Source organism: Peromyscus eremicus, chromosome 6, assembly GCF_949786415.1.
Source record: "Peromyscus eremicus chromosome 6, PerEre_H2_v1, whole genome shotgun sequence".
Classification (NCBI taxonomy): domain Eukaryota; kingdom Metazoa; phylum Chordata; class Mammalia; order Rodentia; family Cricetidae; genus Peromyscus; species Peromyscus eremicus.
Window position 1 is genome coordinate 80,148,267 of NC_081421.1, and position 24,452 is coordinate 80,172,718.

At 48.1% G+C, this 24,452-nt stretch overlaps 1 protein-coding gene across 1 annotated transcript; it reads left to right on the forward strand.

The window, feature by feature from the left end:
- Positions 1 to 4,542: 4,542 nt before the first annotated feature.
- Positions 4,543 to 7,565, forward strand: Kcna2 (potassium voltage-gated channel subfamily A member 2). The gene is made up of 2 exons (XM_059264946.1): positions 4,543 to 4,874; positions 5,289 to 7,565. The coding sequence occupies exon 2, from the start codon at positions 5,451 to 5,453 to the stop codon at positions 6,948 to 6,950; it is 1,500 nt and encodes a 499-aa protein (XP_059120929.1). The 5' UTR covers positions 4,543 to 4,874; positions 5,289 to 5,450; the 3' UTR covers positions 6,951 to 7,565.
- Positions 7,566 to 24,452: the final 16,887 nt, after the last annotated feature.

The window sequence follows — 24,452 nt, forward strand, 5'->3', positions numbered from 1 at the left end:
CATGTACAATAAATTGCATTGCTTAAAATGTCAAATTTGAGATGTTTTGATCTAGGCATATACCTGCAAAACTGTCAACACACTCAAGATAATAACCATAACCATCACCCCCCCCCAAAGAAATCCCTTGGCAGTCCATCTCCCACTCCCGTCCCCATACTTCTGTCCATGCAGCTACTGACCTGCTTCCTGTCTTTGTGGACCACAGTGTTTGTATCTTCTAGAATGCTATATAAATGGAGGAGCTGCACAATGATTCTGATACTTAATGTGATTACTCAACATTCAATATGTCCCTTCTTTTAATGACTATAGTTACTTGCCTCTCCCTGCAGTGGTCACCACAGCCTTTCCCTAAAGGCAGGGCCTGGCTCCCAAGCAGGAAACTAAACTAAAGGGAAAGAAGTCACTGGGGACAAGTAGGGGAGGGGGAATGTCAGTGTCTCACCAAGGAAAAGGAACAAGGGACTCACTGGTTGTTCCTTTGGAACCAGAACTAGGAACTGGAGGCCTGGCCTTAATTTACCAGTGAAACTGGTTAGCTGTCCCCTCCTCCCATCCAGTTTAGTCCTGACCACACTGCAAAGGGGGCTTTGCTCCTGTTGGACAGATTAGGAGTCTGAAGCACAAAGATTTTTGATAATTGCTCAGGTTCTCACGGCTAACAAGTGCCTACATGGGGAAGCAGACCCATGCTCTTTCCTGCTATTTCATCCCCAGCCCTGATACTGTCAAATGTACCCAGAGAAATACCTTTCAGGGCGAGGGTTCTTGGTGTAGCCTTTTCTTGGCTTTTCCTTCATTAGTTGTTTTTTTCCATTGCCATTCACACTTAGGTCAGTGTCCTTTAAAGAGAAGGGAGAAAGTGACATGCCATGTGAGGAGACAACAGCAGGGGCCAGAGGAAACTCCCAAAGGGAAATGAAATTCAGACATCCTTGTCACACACACACACACACACACACACACTGGGGAATCAAGATCCCGAGACCCCTGGAGTCACAAAGATCTAATTCAAGACCTAGAGCCACCACTTCTTGACATCATGCAGGTCACTTCCGCTTCTCTCAGCCTCTATTGCCTTTCCAGTGAATGGTGCTGACAGACAGACAAGTCAGAAGACTGTGAGGACTGAGTGGTGTGCTGGGTCACAGTGCTTAGCATAGCCCCTGAACACGGTGAGCACAAGCCACCAGCTAAGATTATTATTAATTCTCCCACAAGGGTGTTTTGCTATCCACACCTTTTGTTCTATAAGTAAGGCAATGAAGATGTATACAAACTCTCTAGTGGACATAAGCATGACAAATAGGAGAACAGAGACCCTCGGGGAATCATCCAGAAGGAGTACATAGCAGGACATTGGAGGATGTTTTGCTGAATAGCCGAGACCGTGGGAAGCAGGAAGAACAGAAAACACAGACCCGTGGTTTGTACAAGGAGAAACACAAAGCTAGGAGAGTGGGCAGAACATTACAAATCATTGTTTATTAAGTGATTGTTGGATGCTAAACGTATGCAATTTAACACTAACAGGCTGCCACTTCTGTAGTAAATTTACTTATCCAATAACTGGCCGAGATAACAGTTTGAGTTTGGCAGGCAAAACACCCAGGCCAGACTCTGGATCCTTCGTTGACAGCCCATCTTCACGGCCCACCTTCCAGGAATCAGAAGTCAAACTGGTACAGTCTAAGTCATCAGTTTCCCTCTAAGCCTTCTCAGGGTACCCCCTGCAGCTCTAGGTAGGGTTGCAATCCTAAACCCCACTCTACAGACTGCCCGCTGGGGAATGGCTGCATCCTTCAGAACCTTCCCTTGCAGGGAAGCAGGCTCTCGGGGGCTTCAGACACTCTCCTAGAGAGGGTTGGCTTAGCAGAGAGAGCCCAGGAAGAGTCTTTCCCACACTAGAGCCCTCTGAACACCAGGGCTCTGGGGCCCATCTCAGTGTGTCCCTCTGTGGGTCGTCTATGCAGGTAGTTCCGACAGGGGTCTGCAGAACTGAACTAGTGAAGGCTTGGAGCTTTTGCATGGCTTTCAAGCCAACCTTGACCCCTAAAGCACTCCCGTCCCCAACTAAACCAAGAACTTCCTACACAAATTCTTTGGAGACAGAGGGTATCCTATTCTATCCACCCCAGGGTTCAATGAGCTACACCCCCAAATTCAGATCACAACATGGACCAGCTAGTGTTGTCAGATCTATGAGAGGGCATCTGTGAGGAGCTGGCTGTTCCCAAGGGCAGCTGTGTGTCCCCTAGCCTTCTCTGTCCAGAGCCCTAGGGAAAGGAAGTCAGAAAAGCAAATGGCTGGCCCTCAGTTCAGTTGTTCCTGCGGTTCTCCCAACCCCCACCCGGTGGGGGGCAAAGACAGCGCCGAGTTTCTGCCACGCTGCAGCCAGGCCCACACCTGCTGCATTGCCCCGAGAAGCCAACGCTGTGCTGGGTAAGATCAAGGTGAGGCTCAGGGATACAAGAGAGGACGCAGGGGAAGGCCAGAGAGGGGCCTGGGGTCTGCAGATCCTGTCTGGCAGCATCTTAATAATAGCAACACATCTCCCGTGGGGCTGGATCCCGCCTCGGGCCTGGGATAGTTAGTATTGATCGGTTCATCTTGCCTACTTCATTATGTTGGCAAGAACCTCTCAGGAGCTCCTCAACTTCTCTGCCCTCTCCACTTCTCCCGGCCCAGGGAGCACCCAGCTGAGCTCTGCACCGAGTTCTGGTGGGTAACCTACATTCTGCCAAAGAATGGGGTGTTTTCTTTGTGGTGAGGGTCGGGGACACACGGGAGTCTGTCTAACCCGGTGGCCAGCTCGATGGCGGCGGCGAGCGGCACACCTCGCGGGCTCTGGCCCCCGCCGGCCCCTTTAATTCGAGTTCGCTGCGGGGCCAGGTGCGGCGCTGCGTGGCGCGGTGCGGCGCGGTGCGGCTGCGGGCGGCGGCCGGGCGCTCCGTACGCGCCGCCCGCGGGACTGCAGAGTCTGCTCCCGGCTGGCCGCCCGCACCCCGCCGCCACCACCGCCACCGCCCGCTGCCCGGGTTCTGCCGGCCCTGGATGTCACCCAGGAACATGGAGGCTCGGGTACCCATCCGCAAGGGTAAATCAGTGTCCCGCGTTCCGCTGCGCGTGCTGCCATCCCTGCCCGGCTGCAGCGCCCAGAGGGGCTGCAGGGCACACCGGTAGTCTGGGCGGGCGAGCTGGTGCCGACCCCTGCTGTCGACCTGGAGGGTTATGGACCCGCGCCAGCCGCGGCGGGGGTGGGGAGTGGGGAGGGGGAATTTGCCCCTTCAGAAGAGTGCATGGCATGGGCTCGGGGACCCTATGGTCTGTGCGTGACATAGGGCGGAGGGCGCAGATTGGAGGTGGCGGGTGATGGGAAGTGCAGCTGACTGCATAGCCATGTCTGGTAAATAGTGGGTGGGTAGGACTCGAGTCACTTGGGTCCTCTTGGTTGCATTTGCCTCTCGGCAATAGAGTAAAATAAGCTTCTCTGCAGTCGCTGCTTTTCCACTTGGCCGGGGTGGTGGGCTGCCGCAGAGCCCCCTTGCCTAAGAGGAAGCTAGATCTGGGGCAGCTGCCTGGCGAAGCCTGCTCTGCACCCTCAGAGTTGAGGCTCCTGTGTTTTCAGGTGGAGACGAGCCTCGGTGGTCCCTCAGCTGGACCTCGCAGGCACCAGCTAGGCTGTCCTCCTCGGGCCCACAGCGGGAGCCCACTGCACTGCGCAGGAAGGGGTTAAGGTGGCACGCTCAAGCCGGCCGACGGCTGCAGGCTTTGGTCAGCCGCGCGGATTCCGGCGGGAGCGCGCCCGGCGGAATCCCGGGCCGGAGCCCGGGGCGATGGGAGAGGGCCCAGACCCCTCCCGGCCCTGGGGCCGGCGGGATTGGGTCGGCGGGGGGCCAGCCCGGAAGCCAGCTTCCTCTAGGCTCCCCCTCTCCGTGAAGCCAATCCTCCTCACAGCCAAACAGCTTGAGCGTTTGTTCTGTGCTTCCCTGCCGAGATGTGAGGGATTTTCTCTTGGGAAGAAATCAGTGGTCGAGTGCCTGCCCAGCTCAAACAAATGCCACCCAACCCAGAGCAAGGCCTGAGGCCCAGGGATCCCGGAGGGAGAGTAAGTTCAGCGACCCCGGCTATCCAGCATTCTACCGAGGCGATCTGGCTGTGTGCAGGGGTCTCTCTAGCTGGGTAGGCATGTGTGTTGGAGGAGGAAGGATTGCTTCTTCACCGGGACACGGCTAAGGTCAGAGGGGAAAACCCTCCCTTTGGGAGATAGGTGTTCTGACACTGGGATAGAGAAAGCTGGGTCGCTCCTGGTGGCAGCAGAGGTCTAGGAGGAGAAAGCGCTTCAAGCTAATAGGAAGAAAGGCTTACCCAGGAGAGGCTAGGAGGGTCCATGGGAGTTCTCGGCCACTGCCACCATGAAAAGTAGGCATGGGGGATTGCCACTTGCAAAGAGGGGATCTGCCAGAGTCCTTCTAAGTCTTGGTTCCCGCTGCCTGAAAGCCCTGGGTTCCACCTTGCTGCTGTGTTTTCCAGGCCACGTCACACCTCCTGAGGACAGCCAGGAGGACTCTGGTTTTTGCTGAGCTGTGCGTCTTACCTCCTTCCTTCCAAAGGCTTCAGACCCAGGCTTCACTCTTCTCAAGTCCTGAATGCCCCTGGCCAAGCATCAAACTGTTCCTCCGCCCTATCCAGTCCTAGAGCACACCTCCAGGACCTGGAGCCTGCCCTCCTGCTCGGAATGACTCACCATTATTTCCAGCTCAAGTGAGAAGATGTGATGGGGAGTTGAGCTGCCTATTTGTGTAGCTAGGATTCCTGTGGCATCTGATCTGCTTTTCAACGAAAAGAACCTCAGGCTCCTGCCTGGCCAGGTAAATCAATCAATCAATAACAGCCAACTAGAGTCATTGGGGGTGGTATCAGGGACGAAGACCCAGGCCCCAAACACCCTACCATGAGGTGATGCAGGTGTTGGCGAAACATTTTAGCGCAGTGCCTGGCAGAGGGCTCCCTCCTCACCTCCTCCTATGGAGCTGTGTCCCAGGATGCCGTGTGGTACCTCGGGCACCTGCCTCCAGTGCAGGCCACTCTATAATTGAAAGATTGTTCCCTGAACCCTACTGATCCCTAGACAAGTTACAAGGTGAAAGTAGCTTCAGTGGCAGGGGTAATGGTATGGTTGTGTTTCTGAACTCTTGGCTGAGAGATGGGGGACATCAAGTACAGCTCATATCAGGTTGCCAATGACTGGTGGTCTCATGTCTTTACCTGCCTCTGTCTTTCAGCCAAGCGAGGCTGTGTCTCCAGCTCTCAGAGGGCTCTGGGGCTCTCCTGCAGGAGCACAGACTAATGCTTCTGAGTTTCTTGGGGCCCAGTTACCAGCACCCTGAGCCCCCTGCTGCAAGCAGCTGGAAGGCATAGAGTAAAGTACTCTCCTCAGCCCAATTATGACAGTGGCTACCGGAGACCCAGTGGACGAGGCTGCTGCCCTCCCTGGGCACCCACAGGACACCTATGACCCAGAGGCAGACCACGAGTGCTGTGAGAGGGTGGTGATCAACATCTCAGGCCTGCGGTTTGAGACTCAGCTAAAGACCCTAGCCCAGTTTCCAGAGACCCTTTTAGGGGACCCCAAGAAGCGGATGAGGTACTTCGATCCCCTGCGAAATGAGTACTTTTTTGATCGCAACCGGCCTAGCTTTGATGCCATTTTGTACTACTACCAGTCTGGAGGCAGGTTGAGGCGACCTGTGAATGTGCCCTTAGATATATTCTCTGAAGAAATCCGGTTTTATGAGCTAGGAGAAGAAGCAATGGAGATGTTTCGGGAGGATGAAGGCTACATCAAGGAAGAAGAGCGCCCTCTGCCCGAAAATGAGTTTCAGAGACAGGTGTGGCTTCTCTTTGAATACCCTGAGAGCTCAGGGCCTGCCAGGATTATAGCCATTGTATCCGTCATGGTCATTCTGATCTCAATCGTCAGCTTCTGTCTGGAAACGTTGCCCATCTTCCGGGATGAGAATGAGGACATGCATGGTGGTGGGGTGACCTTCCACACCTACTCCAACAGCACCATCGGGTACCAGCAATCCACCTCCTTCACCGACCCTTTCTTCATTGTAGAGACTCTCTGCATCATCTGGTTCTCCTTTGAGTTTCTGGTGAGATTCTTTGCCTGTCCCAGCAAAGCTGGCTTCTTCACCAACATTATGAACATCATTGACATTGTGGCTATCATCCCTTACTTTATAACCCTGGGGACAGAGTTAGCTGAGAAGCCAGAGGACGCCCAGCAAGGCCAGCAGGCCATGTCATTGGCCATTCTCCGTGTCATCCGGTTGGTAAGAGTCTTTCGGATTTTCAAGTTGTCCAGACATTCCAAAGGTCTGCAGATTCTAGGTCAGACCCTCAAAGCCAGCATGAGGGAATTGGGCCTCTTGATATTCTTCCTCTTCATTGGGGTCATCCTCTTCTCCAGTGCTGTCTATTTTGCAGAAGCCGATGAGCGAGATTCCCAATTCCCCAGCATCCCGGATGCTTTCTGGTGGGCAGTCGTCTCCATGACAACTGTAGGCTATGGAGACATGGTTCCAACTACCATTGGGGGAAAGATAGTGGGTTCCCTGTGTGCAATTGCAGGTGTATTAACCATTGCCTTACCAGTCCCTGTCATAGTGTCTAATTTCAACTACTTCTACCACCGGGAGACAGAGGGAGAGGAGCAGGCCCAGTACTTGCAAGTGACAAGCTGTCCAAAGATCCCGTCCTCCCCTGACCTAAAGAAAAGTAGAAGTGCCTCTACCATAAGTAAGTCTGATTACATGGAGATACAGGAGGGAGTGAACAACAGTAATGAGGACTTTAGAGAGGAGAACTTAAAAACAGCCAACTGTACACTGGCTAACACAAACTATGTGAATATTACCAAAATGTTAACTGATGTCTGATGAAACCTATTAATGTACTCACAGCTCAACAGGACTAATGCAGATGTTGCATAATAGCCTGCATTGTAGTCAGTGTTCTAAAGTGTGCATCTGGTTCTGCATGGAAAGCAATAGTTGTGCAAGTGACTTTTGACCTTTTGATTTTTGATTTAGAACACAGAATATTTATCATGGCTTTCAAGAAATCTTCATCACTGACTTACAGGTTTCTAAAGATGGGAGTCACCTATGGAGCCAGCCTCTCAGATTGGCACAATGCGGCCACCTCATAGTCCACACACAATCCATCATATCAACACCATCCTAACTCCCTAACTAAATGCAAACACACCTGGCAGGTGCATTCTCCCTGCCACCCCCTACCACCCCACTTCAGCCCACCTACCCCTTCACAGAGGAACACCATCAGGGCTTAGTTTGAAAGTTCTGGTGACTACTCCAAAGGTCAGTCCCATTTTTGCATTGAAAAGAACACACAGTCCTGTGTGTTGGGATTACTTTCTGTGTCACAGGCTGGGGTTTGTGAATTGCAGTTGCCGACTAGATGCTCCGGAGGCTTATGTTTCGTAACGGAAATGCTGCATTCTGCTTTTTCTCTGCAGTGTCGATGTGAGGGAAGCCCAGGGTGGGTGGGGGAGGGACAGTTAATATGACCAAATATGAGTTGTCAAGTTTCAGATTTGTTCCCTTAGGCCTATGGAGAGAAGCTACCTAATTCAGGGACTTCTCAGCTTCAGAGACCATTTTTGCAAGCTTCAGGGTCACAGAACATGTTTGATTTCTTCTTTCACTCTGGAGTTTGCAGACATCTGCTTTCCTGATGGTGTGGCCCAGCTCCACTACACTGCAGTGGAGTATACCAGTCATGCAATAGAGCTGCATGGGTGTTCACTGCATGAATCTCAATATTTAAAACACAGAAGATAATCTATTTTCCTAGTAGCCTATACAGTATTCATACGTAGAGTATTAATAGCCTTGGGATGGTATTGAACTAGGTTTTTTTTCCCCATCAGAAGGCAAAAGCCCTCCATCAGGGAAAAGCAAATAGACTATTTGGAATGGGGAACCAAAACTTCTGGCTGGCCCTCCGGCCCACCCATCTCTCTTCTTTCAATGAGAGCAAAGACCCTGCCACACCAGGAGAATGAACAGAAAAAGCAGAGTCTAAACACTCACATGGCTGAAACTTAGGAATTAATCTAGTCATGGGCATGACTACAAAGCTTACCAGGGCATTGATTCTGAGGACAGGCAGATCTGTGGGTTCAATGTATATAAATATATATTAGCTATCTATCTTTCTCTCTCATGTGTTCCTCTAGTAAGCTATAGAAAAATTGCATTTGAACATTGTATAAGCTTATGCAATATTTTGACACAGGGCAATTTATGCATGTGTTTGACTATGTGCACTAGAATATATATATACAAACACAAGTGTGTGTATATGTATGTTATATACACACACACATATATATATTCATTCTCTGGAGTTCAGATTCAGGAGCAAATCCATTGCTTGGTGGGTTGGTTGTATAAGAAGCCCAATGGGTATGGTAAAACCCACTGGACCTGGGTTTGCTGTCATTGCCTCAGACACACTCCAGTGTTCATAGATTCCTAGACATTAGAATTGTCTCTCTGCCCTCCATGTGCTGCAGCTTCAGTTTCTCATGGCTGAAGCTTGTCTTCCTGAGTGCACAAGGGTCCTAGAGCCCTCACAACTCCAGCTATCCTGGGCCAGGCCCACCCTAGGCCTCCTCTTTACAGTTCATCCCATTAATCATCTCAATTATTATCCTGTCCCCTGTTTGGTTCGCTATCATTTGGCTCTGCATCCATCATTTTCATGAACCTGTCCCTAGAATGGATCCTTTGCTCTGAAACCAAGGAGTAAAACTCCCTGGGACCAGATTCTGCTGATCTAGACTTAAAGGAAGCCTCCTATTGGTGGAAATTTCCAAATTCCAGAACCAAGGGATGGATTCTCTGCATGGCCCAAAGCATCATTTTGATTACTAAACTCAGACTCTCTCCCTAGCACACTGGTAATAAGAGCTGCCCTTTAAAAAAAAAAAAAAAGCCAACGAATGGGTAAAGAATTACCCCCACCCCAAGAATAGGTAAAGAATGAATGATCACTGTACAGCCTCAAAGTAGAAAATGTGTTGGTCCTAGAAAGAGTTGTGGGAGACAGCTTTCGCCTCTTCATGCTGAGTTTCTTTGCCTTTTGACACAGTGGCTTAAATTCCCCAAACACAGTGAATCATGGTCAGGCTGTTCGGTATTGATTCCAACCCAGGCATCACTGTTCACTAGTTGGTATCTACAGTTGTCTTAGAGGAGGGGGCACCAGCTAAGGGTGCTAGTCTAGGGTGCTCATTAGTTCTTGGTCACCCACTTCCCCAGGTGACTGCAGGGCATCCCATGCCGGGCACAAAGCCTCTGTGCTTCTCTTCTTCTCCTTTGTGGGAGGCGGTGCTGAACTTCATGACATGGGGTGGGAGGGACATACTTTGAAGGGTTGAAGGTTAAAGCAACTCATGCAGGTCTAAGTCAGGGGAAGTTACCTATTCACAAAATCCTTGGCCTAGGAACCATAAAATGTGCACACACAATGCATCTTAAAATGAATGACACATCATTGTCACACACAAACATAAAATATGCAACATATATGCAAAATACATATGGGCCAAAATAATACAAAAATCATACAAATAAAAGGTAGACAAAACATACATATGCTGCCCAAACATAGACTGTGCATACCAACACAGAATATCTGCAAGGGATGTATTTACCCCATGTGCAAATACACAGCATACAACTTATATGCAAAATATACAAATCAAACTGGGGGGGGCAATGGATATACATACAAGTACATAAATGATACCTTGTAATTTTTTTCTGCACAAAAGTTCAGCATACACAGTGCACAGAGTTATACTAGATGCAGAAAAAAAACAGTACCCACGCCCAAGAATACACGAAAAGTTTAGACATTGAATCACTAATCATGCTTACGCTTCCACATCTAAAATTTAATGGACAAAGGCAAGGGATCAGATTGAAGTACTTTTCCTTGCCCATATCAATAACCCTCAGTATTCTCCAAGGAGCTTCTTTGACATCCAATCTCATTCCTCAGACAGAACTCCTGAGATTTCAAGCAGAAAGTTGGGCCACCACATCAAGCACTGGAATCTCCTGGGCTTGCTACCCTTCACCTTCTTTCAAACAGCACTCAGAGTGCGGGGTGTCTGAAATGACCTGCGAGAGCTAACAACCTAATGCGGGCCTCCTCACTATACCTTTTCCTTCAGAGAAAGTCCACCCAGGTGACTCAGACTCCCCTCCAAATCTGGAATCTCCAGATTTATCCCTATTCTCTTGAAGCAGTGCTGGCTCAAGAAACGCTAGGATTCTGAACCCTAAACCAAGTTGAAATACCCCACCATTCTTTGAGCCAAAAGAACTTATCGCCTAACCTTCCAAAGTACCTCTTTGTCTGAAGCCAGGTCAGAAAATTGATTTTCTGTGTAGACTTAGCTCCTAAAATGAGACAGCTTTTCTTGCTCGTGGCATTTCGCTCACTCTTGGGCACAAGTCCACTGAAGTCAACTCTTGGTCTCCACCTGTAAGTGTTCAAGCTAGGCATGCTTCCCCACCAGAGCTCCCAGGGAAGCCTGGCCTCCCATTCAATTGTTGTGCCTTGACAAAATTGCAGGCCAATTTAGCTGAAGTAAAATGTGATGAAGGACATTAACCTATGGCTGAAGGAGCATTCACAATTTTTAGAGGACCTGATTTTTATCCTCTATTCTAACACTAGATTTAAATACTTTGTAAGATTATCCAGCATCATAGAGCCCCAGGAGTTGCTTCTTCCTGCTAGTAGGACCTGGTAGGGCCTGAGTGCATTTTGGCAAAGGCTTTATCCAAAACGGAAGTTAAAAGTTGCATCCAGCCTTGGACCAAGCTTTGTGGGCTCTGGAGCCCACGAAGACACCCTGTGGTCTTGGATATCCTACCCCTCCCTTCAAGATTCCATAGAGGAGGCAACAAGAGCAGAGAACAGACATGTGGTCTAAGCAAGATATCAATTTCTCCCCAGCTTTGTGAGATGCCTCTGTGGCCTTGGACTTTCATAAAAGTTGGAGCTTCTGGGAGGTTGGAAAGGAAAGAGTACAGGAAGGGCAGAGAAGTTGTCAGGAAGAGAAAGCAACTGAGCTGTTGACTTTCTGAGTAAATTTATCAAGAACCAAGTTTTCATTTGTTAATTAAATTTAATTCAGGAACCCAAATTTAATTTAGTTAAGGCTCTGTGCCTTCCTGGAACTTCATGGTGTATGAGAGTCAAGTCTTGGTGAGAAAAGGCCGCTCTTCCAAAGATCCTCAGCCTGGGAATTCAGTGCCAGCCCCAGTAGTAGAAAGGAGGTGGAAACTGATTTTCCATAGAAAAACTATAGGAAGTACAAACGGCATGTGAAGGCCATAAGGAAAGTGCAGCGCTCTGACTTGCTAAGCTAGGAAGAAGGAGGACCACAGAGCTCTCCTATGAAATCCTCTTCCCCTGTCATAACAATCTGCACATAGGGGATGCGATGACTACCTGACCTGAAAGGCGTCTGATGTCTAGGCTACTCCTGGTTACACAATAGAGGTTCCTTTTGCCTTGATAAAGTTTCCATTGCCCAGGTTCAAACTCATGACCTTAGTTCATTAACATCACTAGCCACTCAAGTCAACCAGCAGGAGCTATATGCTGGGAGCTGTCTTAGTAGTTATTGTGAAGATCATCTTTACCCTCAGACTTGGCCCTTGTTGAGACCAGCTCCCTACCCCCACCCTGTGGAGCAGAAAGCTGGGACAGGAGGGGTAAGGGAATCCCTTACAAGCACCTCAACTTACCTAGTCCACTTTGCCTTTCTTTCTGCTCTCCTTCCCCCTAGAACTCAGCTCCATCCCTCATAGTTTGTGTCTCATGTTTTTTAAAGAGGAAATGTGCAATAAAAGCAATAGTGACTGTTTTCTTTAGCAATAGCTCTTTCAAAATCTTGCTCTCAGGACTGAAAAATGATAGATAGTACATAGATCATCAGGTAATGCCCTTGACCTCTGGACATTGATTCACAGTTTCTGTAGTTCTTCTTCCCACATGATCACATGACTGATTCCTGTCTGCTGAGGTCTGACCTCCTTCTGGAATGAACATATACACAGAGGTGCAGTGTTCACCCGAGGAAGGCCCATGAGAAGGTATTCTTTGTCACACTGTCTCTTTCTTGTGTGTACCTCTCTCTGTATGTGTCTCTGTACCCCTCTTCCACTGTCTCATTTTCCTACCAGTTCTTTAACAGCACCCTAGAAACTTCTAGGCACTGAAACCTTGCATTTGAGTGACCTCATGCTAGCCCATCTTGTTGACTTAGTGTTTGTCTGTCAGGTGTAATGGAAGCCTATAGGAGAATGCTTACTGATAGATAAGGATAAAGCATCCTGAGCCATTATAGAAGATCCTTTCCATGCACTAAAAGCCATTACTTGATTCTTTTGCAGCCCTCTCCAGGGAGATGAATATGAGAGAATGTAGCCCTGAGGTGTACACCTGGGATCAGTTACTTGGGCAGATTTGGGGACTGCCCTCTGACTCTCCTTCACAACAGACTGAATTGCTCAACTATAGAAACTCTATCAGATCTTCAGGCAAAATGAGTCTTATGGCTTTGGGTAGAAGTGGACAGGCACAAAGGTGTGTGTGGTCAGGGGATATCATTAGCAAAATAAACCCTACCTCTCACTGCAGGGAGCAGCTGTGCAAATATTTCACATATCACCAGGGTTTTGGAAGGGATCCCTTTCTTGAAACATCTGTGAGGTGAGCTATTAATATTCAGACTGGAATTAGGGAAGGCTGGCAACCCCAGGAGACCATTCCACCCTTCTCAGTCTACTTTGCTCCACACACCCTTGCATAGTCTAACCTTGGGAAATCTCAGGGAGGAGAGTGTCCTGGATGTTTTGCAATCCTGGTTACTTGAGGACAGATGGGAAAATATGTGGTTCAGCCTTTGTGCTTGGGAAGTAGTATTTCCTAAATAGGTTAGTATAAACTCTTGCCTTAGTTAAGTAGAGCATTTGGAGAAGACAGAAGACCTTGCATGGCTCAGAGTCAACCTTCTAAACCTCAGTGCTTGGTGTATGGAAACAGAAGTGTAGCAGACCAAAGAGACAGGCTGAATGACACTGGCTGCAAAGTCTGGGCACATCATAGCTTATCCGATGATGCCCTTGCTTGCCTCTTCCTACTAAAAGTATAGAAAGACAACTAATTCCTGTCGATAAAGGTTTTAGTTCATTGGTCCTGAGTTATTAGAGGTTTTCCATATATACATATACCTGTGTGTATATATGTATAGTATATGTATATATGTATGCCATTATTTCAGAAAATTACACAAATAGATGTTGACCAATCTCAGTTTCACTAGTGTGAAATAAATTTGGCATTCTAAGGAATAAGCTGCGTTTACTTGAATTTTAACATGACCTCTTTTGCGTTCTTTCCACCTCTCTAGCTCTGTGCTTTTTCTGCTTAAGAACCTATCTAGAAGGCATTTATTCAAACAAAAGAACAGGCTCAGGGTTGCCTCTTTCCCTTCGATGCCAGGTGGCTGCCTGGTTCAAGGATCAAAGGGAAGTGTGATCCCAGGGCCAGGTGCTGTCTTATCCTTTATTCTGTCTGCCTTGGTTGGCTGTAACCTCATCTCTCAAGACCTGAAAATTTATGCCCATCTTTGTAGCTGTAGGGGAGTGGAATGCTCAGAGACTTGGGCTGGTCTGTTTAGTTTTCTCTTGGTCAGTGTTAGTCCTAGGTTTGACTTTCTTGAGTTCTGAAACATCCTCAGTGAAGAATGAAAAAAAATGGGCTTTGTGGCCATTTGTGAAACTAAACCAGCATGCAGTTGAGTCCACTCAGTGGGAGCATAGGGCCAGGCCTAGAGCAACTAAAACCCACTTGTCTTCTTGGGGATGAGCTGTATACACCATTCAAGAAACTTCTGGGCAGGAGCCTACACATGCCCTCCTTGCTATTTTGCCTGGCAGTGTTAAACTCAGAGGGAAACACTTTCTCAGCCTCATCTCCTGCATTAGACTTTGTGCGCTCTACTTGGAAGTAGGTGGGAGGGATTCCTCACTAGTATCTGAAGCAGTTGAGGTGATACAGGGGTGGCTGTCATCTCCCCACATTCCCAGAAGCTTGGCAATATGGTCAAGTGAGCCATCATCCCATAGTAGAAGCCTTTACCCTTGACTTAGCATGACCAGCTGGTAAGTGCTGCAGTTGGCCCATCTATACAGCTGCCTCTCATCCTGCATGAGCCTCAGCATGGAAACTAAACTAACTGCCTGTGCTCTTCTACACTCCTAAAATAGTCAGATATGTTCCAGATGAGTGTGCAGCTGAGAAGTCCTTGCATCATTCTACTGACGGATGCATAGGGCAGGTGTGATTACATAAAAATGTGGACAGCTGCTGCAGCAGCTACCTAATTAAGGGGAACAGAAAAGTGGTTGGGTGATAGGACCTTAGGTAGCTACCCAGAGGACTGCATGCCGTGTCTCTGGGTCCTTGTGAGAAGCCTCTAAGCCCTGCTTCTCCTTGAAAATGACTCCCTAGACACTGCTGCCTTGTTTGTCTGACTGCATAAACACTCAGGGCTGCAGAGAAAGCAAAGGAGGAGCTTAGGGAAGAGACTGTTTAGGGGTGTGCTTTGCTAGCAGACAGTTTCTGTATTAGCTGCTAATGTGACTGACTTCTGAACTCATGAAGTGTAGGACAAAGACTTTGACCTGCCAGGTGAGGCTAGAAAGGAGCACACGAGCTCCAGGCTAAGAACTGGAACAGAGAAGCAAGAAGAGAGGCCTGGGTGGCTTTGGCAAGGGTGAGTCTCAGCTCCTGAGAGTTTGAACATGCTCTGTGCTTGCCCCAGTTCTGCCTTCACGTGGGAGCCAGCGACCCAGTTTTCTTTTGTTGTCGTGCTTGGATGGTTCCTTCATTTGAAGGGCTCCAGGAAGCTGGAAAGTCCCATGATTGAGCTCCAGCCTGCTGAGCAAACAGTGCCCCAGCCAAATTGGCCTCTTCCTAAGTTTCTGCATCCATGCACCCCTCTCTCCCACTGAGGGTAATCTTGGAACAGCCAGGATTAATGGTGCCAGCAAGCAAGAAAGAATCTCTTGTTTCCATTAAAGACAGAGCTGTAAAGCTCATGAGTGGGGGATGTTGTGTGCTTATGTGCTTATTATATAGGCTGTTTCTGGAGAACATATCTATATATAATATATTATATATATTATATATGTGAATGTATAAATATATGCGTGTCTATTTATACACACAGGGTGGAAATGGCCACTCACTTAGGCTCATGCAGCACAGACTAATTAGGGTTTCCACTGGCTTCTCTGCTGCTCATGCATGACTCTGCAGCTGCCCTCCCATGTCCTGTCTCTAAAAAAATCACTGAAAACTCAAAGAGGAGAGGAAGATAAATAAGCCTCTTTGGGATCAATAGGAAAAGGAACTCCAAGGCTGATGGCAAAGCTTCCTAAGGATGATGCTGAAAGGGAACTTAGGTCTCCATGGTGATAACAGACAGAGAACCAATGAAAGCTGAAGGCGGAGCAGGACTTGTGTGGAGGACTCATGGGAGTTGGAAGTCATTTAACTATTTGTTTGCTTCATGAAAATTTAGACACCAGCTGTAACTGCATTGCACAGGATGTATAGATGTACCATTCTTGCTGACATATTCTGGAAGCTTTCAGCCCCACCAACACTGCCCCACCCAGGACTTCTGCAGCTGAGAGTTCCTGTGTCAGTAGGGTCTGATGTATGTACATAGATTATACATATATGTGTACATATGTGCCTCAATGAACATTGCCTGTTCACCTTATCATGGGTGTACATAGACTTCAGAGAGCTCCACAGTCTTTTGTAAATATTGACACAAGTAAATAAGTATATAAATATATATTACTGAGGATTTATTTTAACATCATTCTGTGTGAAATGACAAAAATAAAATTTTTGACAGACACCAATGTTTTCTGCCCTCTTTCTTGTTTGGATCACTGTCTTTACACAATAAAAATGTGGCTGCCTTACTCTCCATTTTCTGAGGCTATGAAAGCTCATCAGACCAGGGCTGCCCATTTGCGATGCATCAGGGACCACCTGGGCTGTATGCCCTTTTGCCATTGCCTAAGAGTCCCATGTAGACACAGTGGGACATGTGGAAAGCAGAAAGTCATTTCTGCTTTCTTCTGGGATCTCCTCCATTACATCAGTGTCTTCCACATAGCTGGAGAATGTGTGGGACAGGGCACTCTAGTACAAAGTCAGCCTAGGATTCATTTAACTCCTACCTCACCCACCTTTGCCAGCCCTAGTGTCTTTACACATAGACTCACTTCTCATTACTGCTGGCGCCAGGGAGTCTGGACCAGCTACACTCTCAGCCCTCAAATGGTACTGCCTACCTTGGCCTCCCAAGAAATAGCCATGGCAATACAGCTCAGTTGACAGAGCATTTGCCTAACACTCACATGACCCCGAGTTCAATCCCTAGCACTGCATAAACCAAGCATGGTGGGACGTGCCTATAATCTCAGCATTCTGAAGGTAGAGACAGGAGGATCAGAAACTCAAGGTTATCTTTAGGTATATATTCAGTTTGAGGATAGCCTAGAATACAGGGAACCCTGTCCCAAAAGTAAAAGTAAATTAAAAGGAACGATGGGAGCCTTGCTCTCTAGCTCTACAAGGCATCTCTTAGAGAAAGTTCTGGAACATTTTGCTGAGGCACATGTGTCTTCTTGCCTTTCAGGGCTAAGTGCATCCAGAACTGGACTTCCCAGCTTTCAGATGGCTCAAAAGCTGCCATAGTGTAGAGTATGACCACAGCAAAGTCCTTGCCCTCAGCCACCAACAAGTACAACCTGTCTCACCCAGTACCTTTCCCTTATCTTGCCCAGGTATCCCATTCCAGACCCCCAGTTTCTCCTCCTGACGGCCTGCCATGCTCTGTCCTTAGGAAACTGACCAAGCCCTCCCTCTATTCCACCCCACCCTCACATCCTAATCTCACCTTCAGAAAGATGTGGTTTTGGGCGTCAGGCACTGAGGTGACAAGGAAAAAGATGAAGAAAATGTGGATTGGTTTGCTGCTGACCCCTCCACAGTGAGTATTTCTTGTGGCATCAGGGAGTTGCAAGATTTATAGACCTCTGCAGAGCAGACCAGTCTGACCAACAGGATGAGGCTCCTTTCCTCAAAGAAGTGGGAAATGGAGTCAGGTTCCCAGGCTAGCCCTCTTGTTAGTCTATTCTACCAGCTATGGAATTCCTGACTCCAAAGGGCAGAAGGGTGGCAGCTGTGGAGACATTTGCCTGTTCCTGACTGCTTGGGTCTTGTTGGGAGAAGCAAGTGGGGAAAGGAAGAAAGAGAAAGTTTCTATGGGTGGGAACTGAAACAGCAAGTTCCCCAGTGGTCTCTCTATTTATATATGGAGTCCTCAGATAGCCCCCTGTAGACCTTCCCAGCCAGTTAAGCATGCTGGACCTTCTCTGCCTGGCCTGGAGCTCCTACCCACTTCTCTGTCCACCACAGAGGCCAGAACCCTGGACTGTGCCCACCAGTAACTCCCAGTTCAAAGAGGCATGGATGGTAATGGGGTGAAATACTTACTAGGAAGAGATCCCATCTAGTTCAGGGCCAGGTGTGAGCATGGAGTAGCAACACTGTATGGGTCCAACTGAGAAAAAAATGGCCCCTCCCGCCCTCATGAAAGAGAAGAGCTCCAATGTGGAGGGCTGTGGTTTTCCTCTCTGATCTGTCCCTCAAAAGCTCTGAGACCCTGGGACCCACTCTTATATCCTCTTTGAGCCTCCATCTCCATGAATCTACAAAAGGAGTCGTGATGCTTGCCCCGTCTTGTGAAGATTAAGTGAGGGCCTGGTAAATCGTAAAACCTCAATAAAACTATGTGACTGTCTCTTCTCCCCAAATTCCATGCCGAAAAGACCCATACAGGACAGATACTGAAAAATCTGGGATATAAGCTGAAGGATCTGGTGCTGGGGGAATGGTTCAGTGAGTAATGTGCCTGCTGCAGACTCGAATCCTCAGTTCAGATGCCCAGCATGCACGTAAGCACTGGACAATGAGGTGTGCACAAATGTAGTCCCAGTGCTGGGGAGATGGGCAGGTGGATGCCGGGAGCTCATTGGCTAGACAGTCTAGTTAAATTGATGAGCTCCAGGTTTAGTGAGAGACCCTGTTCAAAAAATAAAATGGGAAGTGATTAAGAAAGGCACTTATGTCAACCTGTGTCCTACATGCCGTGTGTGTGTGTGTGTGTGTGTGTGTGTGTGTGTGTGTGTGTGTGTGTGTTGAAGCATTTGCCAACCACTTCCACCAGAAGGATTCCTAATCTAACCCAAGATTAACTCCAGAAGGTTTGAACCCTCTAGAAAACATGTGACATGCCATATTACAGCCATTTTTTCTGTAGAAAGTGTCCATAGCTGTCCACAAGACCCCAGAATTAAAACTGTTTCCCACACCTAGACAGGGATGACTTCAACGTGTCTTTAATGTCTAAAGATTTTCCTAGGATTATTTCATTTATTAAAAAGAAAGGAAGCGAGAAATTGCACCTGGTGCTTAGGATACTCTTGTCCCGTGACTCTTCCTGCCGTGAGAAGAGAGGAACTCACCCAGAAGGGTGTGACTGCCACAGAGCCAGGACAGACTTCGCCCACCACCCCCTACCCAACACCACCAGACATCTCTTTCTATTAATCTGTCCTTCTGCAGTAGCTGTGCCAGGGCCTGAGCCCCAGAATCCAGACCTGAAGTGTCCCCAGGCTGGTTAAGCTTAGCTGTCGGGGAAGAGCACATGTTTCCATGTGAAAGTCATGCCATTTAAATGATATGTAAATGCCAAGTCTGCATCCCTTTGATTCACTCTCACCCTGGCTTTCTCACCACCGCTATTACTCTCTTTGGTTCCCTCAGGCTACCTCCTCCTCCCAACACTCCTCTTTAGGTCAGCAACCAGCTGCTTCCACAAATCACTGCCTTATCAGGAGAAGATCAAGGTTCTTTGGCCTTGTACCTGTTCCATCCTGAACGCTAGCCAGAGCTTTGGATGCTTAATGGTTTGTAGTGGAGTTAGGAGGAAGATCTTCCATCTGCACGGCTGCCAGCACTAAGGAAAAGCTGCCTCTCTCCAGGTCTGCTGTGATGGAAGATTTACACTCTCTGTTTTGCTGAGCCTTTGAGGAGCCAACAGTCATGTGAGAAGGAAAACTGCTGTGAGTTACTGCGCCTTCTTTCCTCACCTAACCTCGGCGTCTTACATAGCTCATTAGTCTCTCAATACTGACGTTGGTTCAGACACAATAAATATCCATTGAATGAATGAATGTCTACACCGCTCAGTCACAGTGGCAGCCAAGCTACCCATGTTGTTGGTCCTGCAGAGACAGGGTGATAATCTAGGACCCTTTTACCTCTATGCAGTTGGTATGAGTTGCCTCATTTAAATGGCCCTTGTTCAAAATGCCCCCTATTTCCTAATGCCCTGCCCCACATATCCCAGAGCATCTAGTCTCTAGAGCCAAATCCCACAGAAGTACTACAGCCAAGCCTATCCCAAGGACCTAGAGCTCTGAAGGACTCCCACAGGACTCTCAGATTCTAAGTCTGAGGAAATCTTGTTGCTTGGGAGTCAGGATTGGGGTCCATTCTCTCCTCCACTGTACAGTACACAAAGGTTACAAAAACAAGCTATGTAGAGGTACTTGAGGGCAGCACAGTGGTAATAAGGGTATGCAGTGCCCTGCATGTGCCAAGAACTTACTTTGTGTGCTGTGTACTCCAAAATGTGCTTCCCAAGTGATATATCATTAATTTACCTGCAAGTCCTGTAAGAAGGGTGTTACTGTTTACATTTTACTTATGTACTGGGGATCTCTAGCTCGGGGCCACATTCCAAACCCCACCCTCAGTGCACCAAGCAGCAGCTCCCTGGACCTGACCTTTCCAGACCTCGCCCCTCAGAAAGTCCACCAAGGGTCAGCCCCTCCCTGGGGTTGCTCAAGACCTGCCTACAGGGTATTTAAGACCTAGTTGCCATACCTGCCATGTGATTCCTCTCCTTCCTTCCCAAGAGTCACCCAGAAGTTGCTTTGCTCTGTGTATTAAACCTGGATGTATTAATTTGGCTAGATTGGTTTATTGCATCAGCACAGTTACCCACGAACGGGGGATATATTTTTACTTATCAGTATGGAAACCGAGACCCCGGTTGTATCTGTAGGTCAAGGTCACACAGTCAAAGAGCTGGCAGAGCCTCTGTGTGGCTGCAGCCCTTCCTTAATGAGCCTTGCAATCAATAGAATCTTCCTGTTACCATTGCCTTCTTGTCCATGTAACTGAGGGCATTCAAAGTCTTAGAGGAAGACAAATAAGAAAACCTCGTCTACGCTAAGTAACCTTGATAACAGTCAAATTAACCCATGTAATCTGGCAGAGCTAGTTTGGGAAAGACCTTGATTTTGGCTTTAAGCCCAACATGCAAATCCCTGGAAAGTAGCATCAAAGATCAGTGGGGCAGGGAAAGGCTCCAGCCTACAGAAGAAGCAATTCCTCTTCTTGTAGTGCAAGAAGCCAGACCAGGCAGGAAGCTAAGCTAGAGCCTCACATGCCAAGGGTATTAGGTGAATGATCTCCTGCCAGGCACTCTTCACAGAAACAAGGCTAGGACAACAGCTAAGTGCTACCCCATTTCAGGAGGCAAAGCCCCAATTCATATTCCGGTCAACTAAGAGTCCAGTGCAGCAGGTGACAAGCACCTTGCCTACACAGTCCACAACCCAACCATCCAGGCTTGGTATGCCTAGCATTCCTGCACCAGGTGGGACCAGAAATCTTAGTGAGAGAGTAGGAGTTAGACTCCTTGGTAGGCAGACAGATAGGGAGAGGTGCCATGGCTAATAATAAAGGTGATGGATAAATTTCCAATATGGCTGACTTCTTCCTCAGCCTCTTGCCTTGAGACAAAAGCCTAGCAGCTTAAAACAAAGGCTTTGTGGACTTTTGTCTCCCACTGGCAGGCCCCCCGCTGATGGACTAGCTCATGGAGTTAAAGGCCAGATCAGGACTTATCACACAACAGTTCCAGGACAATTAACTGCGCTCACTTTCTTCAGACTGACCAACCCTAAATTAGGGGAGGAAAATGCTTCAGAGACTTTTAAAACCTGGCCCTCAAGAAGAGACTGCATTTTTCAGCTTTAGGAGTCCTGTGTCCCTCTGTTGTCCCCCACCCCTCTCTGTATGTCTGGAGTGTGTGTGTGTGTGTTTCCTCATCCTTAATAATCTCCTTTCTTTAACTGCTGATTCAGTCTGGTGCTTTCTGAGGTGTCTGAGACTTCCCCACCGGTTGCACTTAAGAATTCTGCCTTTTAATTCTTTAACTAGCAGAGATAATGAACCCAATCAAGACCCCTCGGCTGTATCATTAGCAACACAGTCCTTCATCCACAGCTACTGTCCTACCAGTTTCTAAAACTCCTTCCTTTCCAAGAGGCTTCAAACAGTAGTAGTGGACCTTTTTCCTGACTCTCTCAAAGGTGAAGAGGCACCAGAACCACTTTGAGACACACATATGTTAATACACACACACACACACACACACACACACACACACACAGAGAGAGAGAGAGAGAGAGAGAGAGAGAGAGAGAGAGAGAGAGAGAGAGAGAGAGAGAGAGTAAATAAATACAAAGTCCTAGATGACTCTGAAAGCTGACAGGAATAAGAGGGGCATTGTGTACAGTAGATGCACTGACTGAATGCATGACTCAAACCCAACTGGCTGGCTAAAAGAGCACCAGCCACACGCCAGCAATGTGCTCTGCACTTGGCCTGGGCAATCTCATCTAAGTCTCACAGCACTATGAGGTCACTGTCACTCTGTGAATTTTTAGACAAGGAATTAAAAATGCAGGGAGGCAAATTAATACCCACTCGTTCACAGCTAATGAGAAGCATATTTAGTACTCAAACGCAAGACGTCTGGAAATCACTGAAAGCCAGGACAGGAAACCAGGGCCACCATGGTGGGGCCAGCAGCCAGGTGGTAGTGACACTGGAGCAACATCGACCAAGGACACTGGCTCTACTCTCCGGAGCCCTCCCATATGTGGACGCGTCCAGGAAAATATAGGAATGTCACCACCTCGATGCCTTGGGGAAGAGTCAGGAAGTCTGGGGATTACAATGTGCAGTAGAATTGGATCACCTTCCTTGGGTATTTTTGTCAATGGGACTCATGAGGCTGCAAGGTGTGAATGAGCAATTGCTATATTAAAAGTTCCTGAAAAAGCCTTCCTCCCTTGGGCCTCAGCTCCTGAGAAAGAGAAAAGAAGAAGAACGGGGCTGCTGAGCTTCTTCCCAGGTCCCCTCTTCACTTTGCACTGTCAAGGTCTGGGAACTGGATAAAGGGATTGCCTGCACCACCCCTCCTTTTAGGTCTAACCAAGTCTCCTGGCTTATAAATAAAGGGAAGAGCAGGAAAAATGCCTTCATGGGGTAACCATGAAGAAAAAGATGGAGAAGTCACTTAACACAATGCCTGCCATGCCATAAGTGGTAACCTCTGCTCAGGGGAAGAAGTACCCTGTAAACCAAAGTACCCAGCTCTGTGCCCATGGGGTTGCACTGACCACCTCTGGTTTTCTTTCTGTGTAAGAAAGAATTGGCTCACTCAGTCCCAACTCCCCCATCTACAAAGTGAGGTGACACTACTCACCTCCCAGGTTGCTGAGAAGATGAAGACCTCATATAATATACCTCCTAGGGAGCTGACAGATCATCAGCAGTTAATTACTGTAAGTTCTGTGGCCTGGTCACCAAGTCAACATGCATGAACGAGACCTGTCATGTCCCAGTGCTTCAATCACCTTTACACAGAGTGGTGGTCTAGGAGACAACACCATGAGAGCTCCTGCTCTTGTGAACCTGACTTGGCCTTATGGTGGGCGATGAGTGAGAAATTTGGAAAAAGAAAGGAAATAGAATATAGTGGGGGGGGGGGGAGACACTGTTTTATGTAGAGCAGGTAGGAAAAGCTTCATGGATAAGGTAACAAGTAAAGAGAGACTGTCAAGAAATCAGGGATAGCCACATAGACTTGCAGAGAAAGAGTTTTGTAGGCTCAGAAAGAGGACAGAGTCCCTGTGGGAGCAGAAGGTGTGTGTTCGAGGCCAGAGTTACAGAACAAAATGATCAAAGAAAATGAGAAAGAAAGCATGAAGGAAGGTTGGAAGGGGACTTGGTGACGCCTTGTAAGCTGAAAACAGGATTCCAGGTTATGTTCTGGTGAGGCAGAAAGTTGTAGCATCTTTTCAGCATATCAAATTTTATCAGGCTTGTCCTCCAAACTGCTGTCTAAATCATACTGCAGGGTGAGAGTGGAGACCCAGTGGAGTGAAAAGCAACCACAATGTCATGAGTGAGCACATCAGCTCAAAATGGGACCATCAAGAAGGTGGTAAGAAATAGATTCGGGATACTTCCTAAAGGTAGAGTCAACTGGTCTATTGCTAGACTGAGTGTTCAGTGTAAGGGAAGCAAAGACATTCAGGAGGACTCAGAGGTATGGGCCTGAGAATCTGGCAGATTGGAACCATATTTCCTAGTGATGGAGAACTCCACTGACAAAATCAATGAAGGCTTTAATTTCTCAAGACACCCGCCTAAGCTCTCACCATTTAGCTTTCGACCATCTTGGATGTGGACAACTAAGCTTTAGGGGACTTCCCTCAGGCACAGACTAAATCAAGATTACCCCTTGCTTGAGATGCTACCATGAACCTTTTGCCCCTCCATAAATCCTTTGCCTTCTCAGAGGTAAACCTGGCCCATCCTGGAAGCCAAGAATGAAAGGCCAAGCAGGGATGGAGCCCAGATGGTCAGCCAGGCATAGTCCTGATTTAATTATAAGATCAATCTGACCAGCTGCCCTGCCAGCAGGAGTGTCCCTGGGCCTCAACTTGGCCAGCCCCTAGGGTGCAGTTCCTGGACTTGTCAGAGGGAGTTAGGTTCACACACCGCTCCCTGGGCCCCATCCAGCAGGCTTGACAGGCCTTGTCACTGGCCACTGAGAGCCTGATACGCTTCCATTCCAACTGAAGGCAGATCTGGGACATCCTATTGGTTACTTTTCTTATTGCTATGACAAAATGCCCGACAAAACCAGCTTCAGGTAGAAGGGCTTGTTTGCACGATTTGAGAGGACAGTCCATCAAAGTGGGAAAGCTGGGGTGGCAGGAGCCTAAGACAGCTGGTCACATGGCATCTGCAGTCAGGAAGCAAAGAGAGACAGATGCTGGTGCTCAACTCACTTTCTTCATTTC

Excerpts from the sequence above, each read along its gene's own strand:
- Kcna2 (XM_059264946.1), top strand. The coding sequence starts at position 5,451 with ATGACAGTGGCTACCGGAGACCCAGTGGACGAGGCTGCTGCCCTCCCT.